Source organism: Melanotaenia boesemani, chromosome 20 (genome assembly GCF_017639745.1).
Source record: "Melanotaenia boesemani isolate fMelBoe1 chromosome 20, fMelBoe1.pri, whole genome shotgun sequence".
Lineage (NCBI taxonomy): Eukaryota > Metazoa > Chordata > Actinopteri > Atheriniformes > Melanotaeniidae > Melanotaenia > Melanotaenia boesemani.
In genome coordinates this window covers 15,941,651-15,953,940 of record NC_055701.1, presented here as the reverse complement: position 1 = coordinate 15,953,940, position 12,290 = coordinate 15,941,651, and the positions used below count along the sequence as shown (strand labels likewise).

Genomic DNA, 12,290 nt, shown 5'->3' with positions numbered 1-12,290 from the left:
TAAGGATCTTCAGATATACTCCGGAGGAAAGATGCTTCTCTTTCCCAGAGCTGTTATTCAAGTCTACCCCCCGTCCCTCCAAAAAAAAAAAAAAAATTCAATCTGGCTGCACCGACTCTTCCAGGAGAATCTTTATTTATTCCCACCCTGTGATGTCTTGCTGGCTGTGAGAATCCTTACTAAAAGCACTATGCTGCCTGAGGCAGAAACAGGCCAGAGCTCTCTTCACATAAATAACACAGGAGCGTGGAGGAAGTCCATTTGGTGGTCTGCTGGAGGGATAGAACCAACCCTTCAGTTTGTGGTTCTGCCCTTCTTTTCTCATTCCCTGTGTCTCAGAGGTCTATCTAACAGCTTGGCCATAGAAGCATAAAACAGCAGGATCTGGAAGAGACTGGGCCAAGATGTACATCTGAGTTGATAGCAGACTTTCAATAGCCTGCAGGCCCTGGCCAGACAGAGTAGATACTATGAACAGGACCAAACTAATCTGGCACATGGGAGTCACAGATTTAATAACTGTAACAAATATTACAATACAGAAATGTGTAACTATACTGCAGTGCGTGCCATTTCTTGGTTATATTCTAACAGGAAAAACATCATGTTTTCATTGTATCTGTCACATCTAGATGATTATGAGTCATGCTAATGTATGGCTATAACTTTTGTTCTTGCTGGATGCCTCTTAAGGATCAAATTTCTTCCTGATCATGGGTGTTCCAGGCCCCAGGAAGTGGCCTCTTGAAACTGGCCTTATTTGGAGACCACTGAAGAACCTTATTGTTATTGTTGTGACAAGAACAATGAATCTAAAAGGGATGGGAGACAGGAGCAAAGAAAACACACACTAAAGATCCCCGACTCCTAAAACTTATCAGATGGAATCGATTTTTTCTGTATTTGCATCATGGAAATCTTGTCAGCTGACTGTGATGCCAGCGCTCGCCTTTGAAGTAGGTTAAAAAAAAAAAAAAAAAAAAGAAAAGCTCTATTTAGCCCACATTGTGTGTACACAACCAAATTTATAGGAGTTGACCCTGGCTCCTCTTTTGTGCAACAGCCATCTTGGAAAACAATGGCAGGAAGGCTTGAAACTTGAGAGGAACTGAATCTGCTGTTTTCCATTTTTTCTACTCTTGTTCAGTAGAGAATTTACCCTCACAGAGTAAAACTGTTCTGTTTCTTGTGTCCAACAGGAGCCATAAACTGATGTCTAAGCATACCATGGCCAAGCAATAGGGCTCAGTTTAACGGGACACATGGGGACAGTTGTTTTGTACCACATGGAGTGAGGTGGGGGGGCTGACATAGGAAGCCATTGCCGCCTGGTGACCTCTTTGTGACCCAGTGGCCTCCTCATGGAGGGATCAAGGCCTAAGAGGGAGCTGGCTGAGGGTTAGAGGTTTAAGGGTAACAAATCAAGCAACACTTTAGTGGTATTTAACCCCCACATACCATATCTCTTTAACTGCATTGAACAGTACATTGCTGCAGGAAAGCAAGACAAAAAAAACAAACTTTTTTTGATCTGCTTCTGTAAGTTTTCTATAGTGACAGAAATTTGGAGAATATTACTCTGAAATAAAGGCAAGAGCTTTGCTTCACTTACAATTCACATCAGAACTACAGCTAAGATGATTTACAGACATGAAGCCACTGTTACATCAGGAAACAATAACTAATTTTCAGCACTTTGTTCCAATTGTAAAAGTTGAAAGTCGCATGATGGAAAATGTTTCTCCTTTTACAAGAGGCAGTGTCTGAGGTGACAGGAGGTTCTTCACCCTTTCACTTTCTTTCCTCTTATCATTTTGTGTGCCATAAAGAAGGGGACAGGACAGGGACCCCCTATAGGCAGTGCATATCTGCCTCTAAAAGCATCACTCAACTTTATGTTCACCTCTAGTTCCCTGAGCTCAGCTGTGTTTCTTCCATTAGAATCTGCTCATAAAATGTACTGGGGTTATAAAGATGTGCAACAGACAACCACTGAGTAGTCATACACTTTTGCATGGCAATCAGGTGTTTCCATGCACATGTAGGCACTCAAATGGCCAAGAAAGTAGTAGAGTATGAGTGCATAAAGTGCATGGTGTTAATACTCATGACAAGAACATACTCATGAAAGTTTTTTAAACTTTATTAGATGACAGATGTACAAAGTCGGGCAGTACAAGAGAAATTCTTTATCATAGATCAAGCAGGGAGGGGGGCTGGTTGTCTGTGAAAGTAAAAATGTGATTTAAAAGGATTTAGTTTTTAATTATTAAATTTTTTACCATCTTCAGGTAATTTTAAAATAAAATGTATTTAATTTTCTTATTGATGGTGGTGCTATAAATGGTGTTCTTCCATGACATGGTATAGAACGGCTCAGGGCTATAGAGCTCTGTCAGCAGAAAAAAACAGATTGTAAATCCACACAGTTAATAAACATGCTCATGTACTCATGCACGCAACCTGCAATCCGTACAAACTATCTGATTTGTTCGACTTCATAGAACAAGGATGTGTGCTCTTGTGTATGCAGAGATGTTTCAAGGCCCCCACGTGATGACTGACGGCCTGATCAGTGGTCTGCTGTTTCCACGTCGCTGTACACCCCGCTTAGATAAGTGTCATTCAAAAAAGTATCAACTGGTATCAATAACATTGCTATCTTTTTGTGGAATACTAATAATACATAAATAATTAAAAAAAAAAAAAAAAAAAAAAGAATAAAGGGAGCTGTAGCTTTCTAAACCATATAATAAAAACACGATAAATCCGTGGACCTTTGTTAAGGAGACCCAAGTTTGACTCCAGTGTGAGAACAGTTTTTTTTTCTTGTTTTTACCATCTAGTCTCTTGTAAACCTTTTGACACCATTGTTTTGTTTTTGTTTATTGATTCTTTCCTGTCCTGATTCTTTTCCCCTATGGTTTGCCTTTAAATAACAATATGCAGAGATAAGAACCAAAACAAATGAGTTAAATAAGTAAGCCATGAGTTATCAAAACATTAATCATAACAATATTTGACAAGCCCTTTAACACATTAGAAATCTGGGATGAATTGTATTAATTTTTTTTTATTTACAGTTTATCATAAAACATTAAATATCTTGAGCTGCTCATCACTGTCATGGCCAGTGTCCAAGATCTTACATTTTATAGACTAAACGATAAATTAAGGAATCACAAAAAGTGGACAGTTTTAACGTACATAATTGTTAGCTCATACCAAATACTAATTTTAAATATAAATCCTGTAGTTTGCAAACAAGGTTAGCAGGACCGTTGTGGAAAGCTGAGCTAACATGTTGACATCTATAATTATTTTATTCTTGTTTTTTTTTTTTTTTAATCGATGTAATTACAATAATGCACACTTTAGAGAAAGTTTGAATTTGACAAGATGTAGTTGAATCATAAATAGACATCTTTAATCAGAAATTATCCTGTTTACCCCCCTGGAAAGTGACTGAGAGGGCACTGAGTGACGCAGGTGAGAGGCAGACGTCCACCCAGCCTCCAGGCTGCACCTCACTTATCTGGCTATGGAAAGGAGCAGGAAGGAGTGAGAAAGGCCAGGGCTTTGGGTGTGATAAGGAAGGGTCTTACGTCCTGCTTTGGCCCTGGCCAGCACCACGGTCATCCACTGTAAAAGGCCATCCAAGGGCCAGGTGTTGACAAAAAGCAAAATCTGGCAGTGTACAGATGTCCAGAATGCTGTGTTGTGTTTACATGCAGTTACTTTAGAGCAGTGAATGAGAGGAAGATGGAGGGACACAGACAGAGAAAGAGGGTCAGCTGAAGTTCAGGGCAGATTTACACTGCAGGAAAGCCAAATTGCTTCCGGATCCAAGTATCCGCCCCTGCATAGTTCAGTATTCCTACCCTTCCCACCTCCTTGCTGCCCTCCCTTTTTCCTCCCATTCAACCTCTCATCTTTAATTTTCTTTTTCAACAATTTTAAGTCCACTTCCAATCTTTTATCACTCTTTGTCTTTTTTCTGGCTCTCTGGTGAATGGTTCTGGTGGGTGGCATGGCACAGGATGACTATGTCTGTAGGGAAGCAGTCCTTAAGTAGTATACCTCTGTCCCTCTGGCAGTCCAGCTCTCCTATGAAACCATACCAGTAGATCACAAGGCCTGGACCAAATCTGCAGCACAAAACAAAAGAAACAAAATTGGTGTTTTGTTACTACATTACTGCTGTCAACAAGAGTTCTGAAGTAGCTCACAATGAGTTATACAGATGTTTTCACATTCATATCTGCGAAATGCTTTTGGCTGTTGACTTTAGAAATAAAAGGTCAACCAAAAAATGCAGGAATAAATTAGTAAAGAGATTGAAAGATGGGCCACAAGTGAGATGAATCTGTAGGAGATAAGGCTGTTTAGGTATGTTCCTTTGATCACCATCCAGGAAACTTGTACTGAATCAAACTCAAACACCACTTGGAAGATAAAGATCTTTTTGACAGGCTGACACACACTCGATCACATTACAATGGCAGTGGAATAACAATAATCTAAGAAATAACAAAGCTCTGCACCAAGGCCCCTGGATCCTGTCATCAGAAGCCTTTGGCACATAACAGAGCACACAGAGGTCAACACAAAATCTGAGACTTAAACACTGCATCTGGTCGTTAATGTCTCCCAGTGCAGTTGTGTCCAGCTGTTTGATTCACAAGCACTTTGAAAGTAAAGCAATTTTGTCTTAATTGGCAAGCACTCAGCTCCTATTTTCTACCTCTTCTGTAATTTAGATTTTGTTCTGGCAAGATAAATATATAGTCCACATTCATAGTCCACATTCATATATATATATATATATATATATATATATATATATATATATATATATATATATATATATATATATATTGTTGTGGACACTGAACCCACTTAAGTTTTGCTGGGGTCTGACATCTTCACTGAAAATGTGCAATGTTATTTCACTACTTCTCGTCAGTAAGGGAATAAATCATCCGTCAAGCTATTTATTAAGCCCCAAAGAGCCACCCGTGGCCCCTCTCTGGCTCATATAGATCAGACCTATTCTTTGAAGATTAGCTGTCATGCATAAAGACATGTCACAGTTGAACTCTGACTGGAGAGTACTTCAGCCCCCAAATGCAAGACCAGATTCAGGGGGCCGAAAGTACTCCAGTCCCAGATACTCTATCCTCAGACAGTTAACAATGTTGTGGGGCCTCTGGAGAACTAGACAGGAAGCTAGCCAAAAGGCCATGGAGAGCAGTGGAAGTTCAGTTCCAAGGTAAAGTACATAAAACCTTGAACCCATAATCAATCATTCCCTATTAAAACTTTGACACATTACATTATTATTTGGACTGCCATTACGTGAATTTAGAATTTAGTATTTTGTGATATTATGAGATTTTTATTAATACCTAAATGCCGGTCTTCCAACAATGTTTTGTGACATGAATTAGAAATATGAATGCAAGACTGATGTGTCATACCGTAGCTAGCTAAATGTGTGCTGTGGTGTGTTGCCTGGGCCTTGAGGCAGTGCATGTTTAACATACAGCACTTCTATGGAGACAGACAGATGTACAAGAAAATACGTGGCTATACACACACACACCTCTCCCTTGAAGAGGCCCTTGCAGCAGTACATGCTGGTGCACTCCATCCCTGCATTCTACACTGTACCTCATGTGATTTACAGTGCTCTATCCATGAGCAAACAGGCCAAAGTTAACAGCCCTGCAGAAAGCCTGCAGATGCGCAGTGCAAGTTCACCACGGTGTCAAACACATAGCTCAGCCTCTCAGTACTGCACAAAGCTCAAGCCCCAAAACCCTCATCATTTCCATGGTCCAGTCCTTAATATGGAAATGTTATGGAGACACAACCTAAACATTTACATTAGATGACTTCAGAAGAGGGGTTATGCTCTTTTTTTTTCGTTTAGCTTCCATGCTGTGTGCATTTCCTGTGCTCTGGAAGTGAGTCTGAATGGGGGAAGAGAGTGGCTGGTCTGCACAAAGTGAAGAGGGGCAACTCTCTGAAAAGGTTAAAACTGTACATCAACAGATAAGGCAGCGATGCACAATACATCATGTCCCAGCTCTGTCAGGGGAGGCCAAGTACAAATTGAAACTAGCAAAATTATAAACACTGAGGAGCCATGTCACCAAGGCCTTTCCATACTGTAAAGAAAATAAATGGACTTTGAAACCTACTCAGCATTAATACAAGTCAATACTACAGGGACCTTGAGGTAAAAATCTGAGTCTGGGAATAGAAACAATAACAGAGAGGGAGGACAGGGGGCAAAGATTAAACCTGATGGCTACAGGATGAGATTCTTGAGAAAAAATTCCAACCAGTACCCAAACACTGCAAAAAGCAATTATAAAAGTATGAAGCTATATATAATGCTACTGCATATATCCCCTCTGACGTTTGTGTGTTGTGGCGCCTGAAAACTAAATCGAGGTTCACTTTATATTTGTAGGAAAATGGTCCATTATGCTGCCTGGCTCCTATTAACCTTGCATGAGCTTATTACACACACCACCTCGAAGTCAGAGTCAGCCATCTTCCAATAAACACCTAACTATGTAACAAGTTGGTGAAATTGTTTGTGAAATGCAGCTAATTTCAGCAAGAGGGCCACTTGACAAGCCTGGGCGTAGATTGCGGCTGCCAACCATGCGTTCGTTAGTGTTAATGAGCGGCTGGTGGTTGCATTTTAAGCAGGTGCCAAGCAGCTTACTACAGCAGCTTAATGAGTACAAGGCACTAAGGAACAAAAACCCTTGAATGGAAAAGAGGGAGTGTTATTAGCCGCCAGTACACACACAGCGCACCATGCCGCCAAACCTCACACAGAGCTGAGCACAAAATGCCAGCATTCAAAAGCATAACCCATCACGTACATACATGACCTATACAGAACTGTACTTTAAAAAGAAGAATAAATGCTAAAGCTTATCACAATCTCTTTCCAAAACTGTATATTGCTGTACTGAAATATAAATAAAACCTAATGAAATGATTTTCACATAAATTAAACTCTATGTGTAATTGAGAACAGAGCAAAGACTAAATATCAAAAACCAAGAATTCTGTTTTTTTTTGTTTGTTTTTTTTTTCCATACATAAATCTTTATTTGAATTTCATTGCTAGCAACATGATCCAGAAAATTAAGGTCAGGAGTGTGTTCATAATTGTGCACTATCACTTCTTTTACATCTAAACCATTAAACCTATAACTAAATCAACCAGTGAACTAGTACTGGAGTTAGGTTCAGGAACTAACAGTCTCCCAGAAGACAAAGTCATATGCTATGACAATACGGAGTGATATGCGACAACACAGAGCAATAGCATTACCACTGTATCCTGCAGACAGGTGGACTGCCACTTCTGATAAGAACACCTTCCTGAGATAATTACGCTAGTTTGTATTATATGATGGATCACAGAATCTGTCCACACAGCAGGACTGAGAATGAGCTGCCAGCTGTCTTGCAGTCAGCTAAAAATCGATCAATCTGTTTCTGGCTGCAAGTTGTACACTCAGATTTTGAGTTCCCATCAATGGTGACTGAAGTCAAAGCTGATAGATACTTGTTACAATGTCTTTTGACACAGTACAGGAATGTAGATCAACATAACATCAACAAGCAAAACACCCTGATGTTAGCATGTTTAGTTTTAAAACAAAATATTTTTCCAAGCATGCTTAAAAAAATTATTGTAACTACTCGACCATTGAGGGCTAAATTTCTTGCATAGGGTAAAGACCTTGACAGCAGGCAGGCCAGTTTAGCACCTTAACTCTTCTTCAGAGCACAGATGATGTAATGTGTGCAAAATGTGGTTTGGCATGGTTTTGCTGAAATAAGCAAGGCCATTTCTGAAACTTGTTGGATGGCTGTGAATGTCGGCTTACATCCCATATTTATCATTTCTGATTAATAGTGTCAGTGTAAATGTGCAAATTACCCATGTCATGTGCAGTGATGCTCCCAATGAACTCTGCATTAATAACCAGCTGGATCGCCCCTGTATTTTTAGGCCTAATTAATCTACATCCATCATAAATTCCCAAAAAGGAATATGCAATTCTGGATGATTTCCATTGTTTGACTCTTAATCTGCTTTCATAAATTACATTTCAAAACTGAGTGTTTTTACTGCAGTGTTACCTGAAGGCCCAAATATGAAATCTTGGCTTTTCTATATAAGCTTATTCATGAAGATAATTGTCGGGAATCTGGATGTTTAAATGATTTCATGTAATTTTGACAATTTAACCATCAAATTCACTGGTGCTAAGAGTTATTTTTTTTCCTCCACATTTAATGTAATATATGATATTTTAAGGTACAAATACTGTAGGATTTAGATAATTTACAAATCCCTACATTGTGTTTTATAAAAAGACACTGGAGGTCAGACCCAAAACATCTAAAGAAAGCAGTTTTTTCTTTTTTAAACTCACATCACAAATCAAGGCTAATTTGATTTTTATTTGGTGAGAAAAAAAATCTTACTAAAACTGAGCCAAACACCTCAGCCAAAATACATTACATGACATGATGAATTATCAATAAAATCAAGATGAATTTACATGCAACTGTAAAACAACCTCACTTCATTTTACATGCCATGCAGAGCCATTTTAAACAAACGCCCCAGCAACGGTTGCGACACTGCAAGTCTCCACCTGAGGGTGAACTCTAAGACTCCGAGGTCGCTACATAAAGACTTCTTTGTTTTCGGCATCCATACATCAGGTCATGAGGTAAGGCCAGTAAAGCACTGCCAAACCTTAGCTTTAGTCAGTCCTTTCTCTTCTCTCTGTAATGCAGGTAAGGAAGCTGCTCAATTTCTCTTAAAACAGACACCATTGAGACAACTCAGGGAAAAAAGGGAGATGAATAAAGGTCTCTGTGTTGAAGACAGAATAACTGTGTACATAGCCAAAGACAGGAAAAAATGTGCCTTAGTGACAAATGCCTTATAGTTCAGCCACTACAAGTATATTTGCAAGGTCAGACAATTACTATACGAAGTGTTTGTAGATGTGTAAGTTTAGAGGGCAGCAATGACACAGGTCCTGTTTGCCAGGTGATGCGTCCCTGCAGCTGATTATGTGCACAAATCAGATATTTAAAGGCTGACTGTGCCCAGAGGGCCATCCCGGAACAAGGAGTAAATAATCTCTTGCTGCAAACTATACAGCCTACTCTCCATAAATAACAGGAACTGAATATAAGATTTAACCTCCCACAGACAAATTATTACCTTGACTAGAGCTAAGAATAGAACACTTTCTTCTTTTATCTTCCCACCCCCTGCTTGTTTTGTTGAGCAATTTTAGTTTAACTCTGAGATGTAAAACAAAAATAAAAGGCAACAATAGAACAGTTGTATATTATTATCACCTTAACCTGCACAAGCACTGCAATTAGGGTGAACAGAGGGCAGGATGTGGTAGATATTTGTTGCCAGTAGAAAGGTAGAAAGGGTTCTATGCATTTATGTTTAAGTGGCACTTTGTTTAATATACAGGTGTGACAGTTTTAGTGTGTGGTGACCTGTATGTTGCAGTAGGAGCTAATATACTGTATGTATATACCGTATGTATGTACTGTATACTGTGTTCTCTACTGCAAGATATTGGTACCAGAGCAGCAACAAGAGGGTTTGTTTACATACTAACAATAAGAACTGTCAAATGTGGAACAACTGTCCCCCCTGCCAAAAAATTACCACAATTAAATGCAACTTTTTGCCCAACAAAACTATTTTATTTTATTCACATTCAATATTTATATGCTGGAAGAGGTTGTAACTAAACTGCACCAATCTCTTTTTTTTCCTTTTTACTGGTATGTTCAGAAGACACAAACAACACAAATTTGATTGTAAACTGAGCTCAACATGAAGTTGATGGCAAAACAAGTAGTTTTACTACAATGAGAGAAAAATATCTACAATTGTCAAATAATTTACTGTAATGATGCAACCTTAATAAATATGACTTTTAGTAACTGAATTAATAATAATGTTTTAAAAAAGTATACACAACTCCAAAACTTTACAAATGTGTGTTTACTGGTGTTTAAGATGTAACAACTTACTGCATTATGAACCGTCAAATGCTTTTTCCTTTTAATCAGTGTAAAGGATTTAAATGATCTATAATGAGGATTTTATCAAGTAATCAAAGTTTTAACTTTGGTACTTTGAGTAAAAATACAAATTTTCATATTGGGACTAAAGCTATCATGCTAATTTATTTATAACCTTTAACTCCTAACACATCACTATCAGTTTTTATCTCCCACTGTCAGCATCACTTTCTCTGACCTCACCTCCACCCAGAAACTCCAAGCCCCTCGACCACCCCCTCACATTAACCAAAAGCTTATCACCTTACACACACATAGACTCTGACAGCTGACTGATAACTTGAGTTATACATGATAATGTGATTGAGTTGATAAACATTCCCATTATTTTCTTTTTGAAAAAAAGGATAGTTAAGACTTAAAAACGCCACTTTATGGCACCATTTGGTCCAAATTAGGAACTGTTTGTATGATACCATCCCTCGCAAACTTCCTCCAGCTGAAGGAGGGAGTCTTAATCAGTGTTTGGAACTCGTTTGGTCTCTTAACTAAGCACATATCTGATGGACAAATGTGCTCTGTGTGTGCATAATGTGTGCTGGTCCCCCCTCAGATCTTCAGCGTTATGGTAAAACAAGCTGTGACACACGTTGGTCTGTGTCAGATGTGGAGTGAAACCAAACAAGGTGTGGTCTGGCTTTGTCTGTTCAGTGTTCAAAAGTATGTCTAAACAATAAAAGGAACACAACTAAATAATCTTTTGATAACAGCTTTGATTATCAGAACAATCAATTTTAAAGCTGGTTTGGAGTTATGGAAAAACTTAAATCTTCAGACACAACTTTCTGTGCATCATCACCCTTTTAAAAAACCCGCACTGCTTTTCTTTTTTATATGGATGTAACCATAGTAACACCCTGGCTGAATAAGGGTTAACACTCAGACAGTCAAGCGCACACCTGATCTTTTCTCAGATATTGACTTCCCATCCTTTGTAATGACCCTGTAGATCATGAAAATGGCTTGATCTCTTCAGTTATGACACACTGAGTGGGTATTCATTAACACTTGATGCTGATATTATTAAATTCTATTATGATGATGGCTGCAAATGGTTTTCTCCTCCGCAAGTAATGTTCTGACATCACAGAGCACAACTGAGTCTGTGAATCAGGATCTGTGCAAATACATATCAAATGTAGATAAAGGAGTGTATTAAGAAGACCCTAATTATATTTCACATGGAAAGTAAAAATGCGAAAATAATAATCCTGGATGCTTTGAATGTTTTCAGATGAAGCTTAGAGGTTTCTAGATTTAAACACAGTTAACAGCGATAATTTGGATATATGATCACAGAGTCCCACTCGCCTTTGATGAGTCCCTGTTTCTATATGTTCTGTGTTGAAACAGGAAGCTCCCCACGGTGGGCAGACTGGGGGCTGAGAGGCTGTTCAGACAGAGAGGACCACATCGTCAGGGGGATACATGCTCCTTTAACCTGTTATTGTGAACTCCCAGCAGCCCTGGCTGATAATCGCCACCTGTCTCTGGGGAAACGTAGTCAAAGGCAGGCAGAGGAACGGCCATTTTGTATCCGCTGCTGCAGAGTCCTGGTCCTAATCCTGCCCTTAACCCTGGCGGCTAATGTGTTTTCAATTTAGGATGATCCCCCACTACAGGCATGGCCCTAATCAACAACAGTTTGTACTGTAACCCTATCTGGCCTTGCTGGGGCAGCGTCAGCCTGACCGGGCGCCTGCAAATCTGATGTGTCCAGCAGAGTAAGAGTGTATATGTATGGATATCATGTTTATATATGAGGTCATAAGATGTGTGCTTATACTTGACTGTTTGTTTCCTACCTTTGCTGTCGAAGTACGCATTTAATGTCTGAACCAAAAACACTCCCAGAATACATGAAAGTCAAATATGATGCCACTTTACAAATGAATGCTTCCAATGTTTTCAGCCTATCCATTCTGAAAACACTTAGCATTTAATAAAGCAGAAAGTGTATGATTATATTCTTTTTTCATTTTTTCAAGAAATATGTGATGGATGAAAGAACTGTCTAACATTAAATGCTGTTTTTACAAAGTAACAATAGCTTTTGTGAATTCTTTAAGGCACATTCAATTGTTTATTCATTACAAAAAAAAAAAAAAAAAAAAAAA

General features: G+C 38.9%; 1 protein-coding gene across 4 annotated transcripts in view; it reads right to left on the bottom strand.

Moving 5' to 3' along the window:
- Positions 1–2,019: 2,019 nt before the first annotated feature.
- The window catches only part of cdin1 (CDAN1 interacting nuclease 1), a 54,187-nt gene continuing 43,916 nt past the window's right edge, over positions 2,020–12,290 (bottom strand). For 3 of the 4 annotated variants that reach the window (XM_041972911.1, XM_041972912.1, XM_041972913.1), the window contains one exon: positions 2,022–4,148. In XM_041972911.1, the coding sequence (XP_041828845.1) occupies positions 3,980–4,148 (169 nt within the window). In that variant the 3' untranslated portion in view covers positions 2,022–3,979. Of the gene's footprint in view, positions 4,149–12,290 lie in introns of all 4 variants that reach the window. The other variant, XM_041972910.1, reaches the window with a different exon arrangement.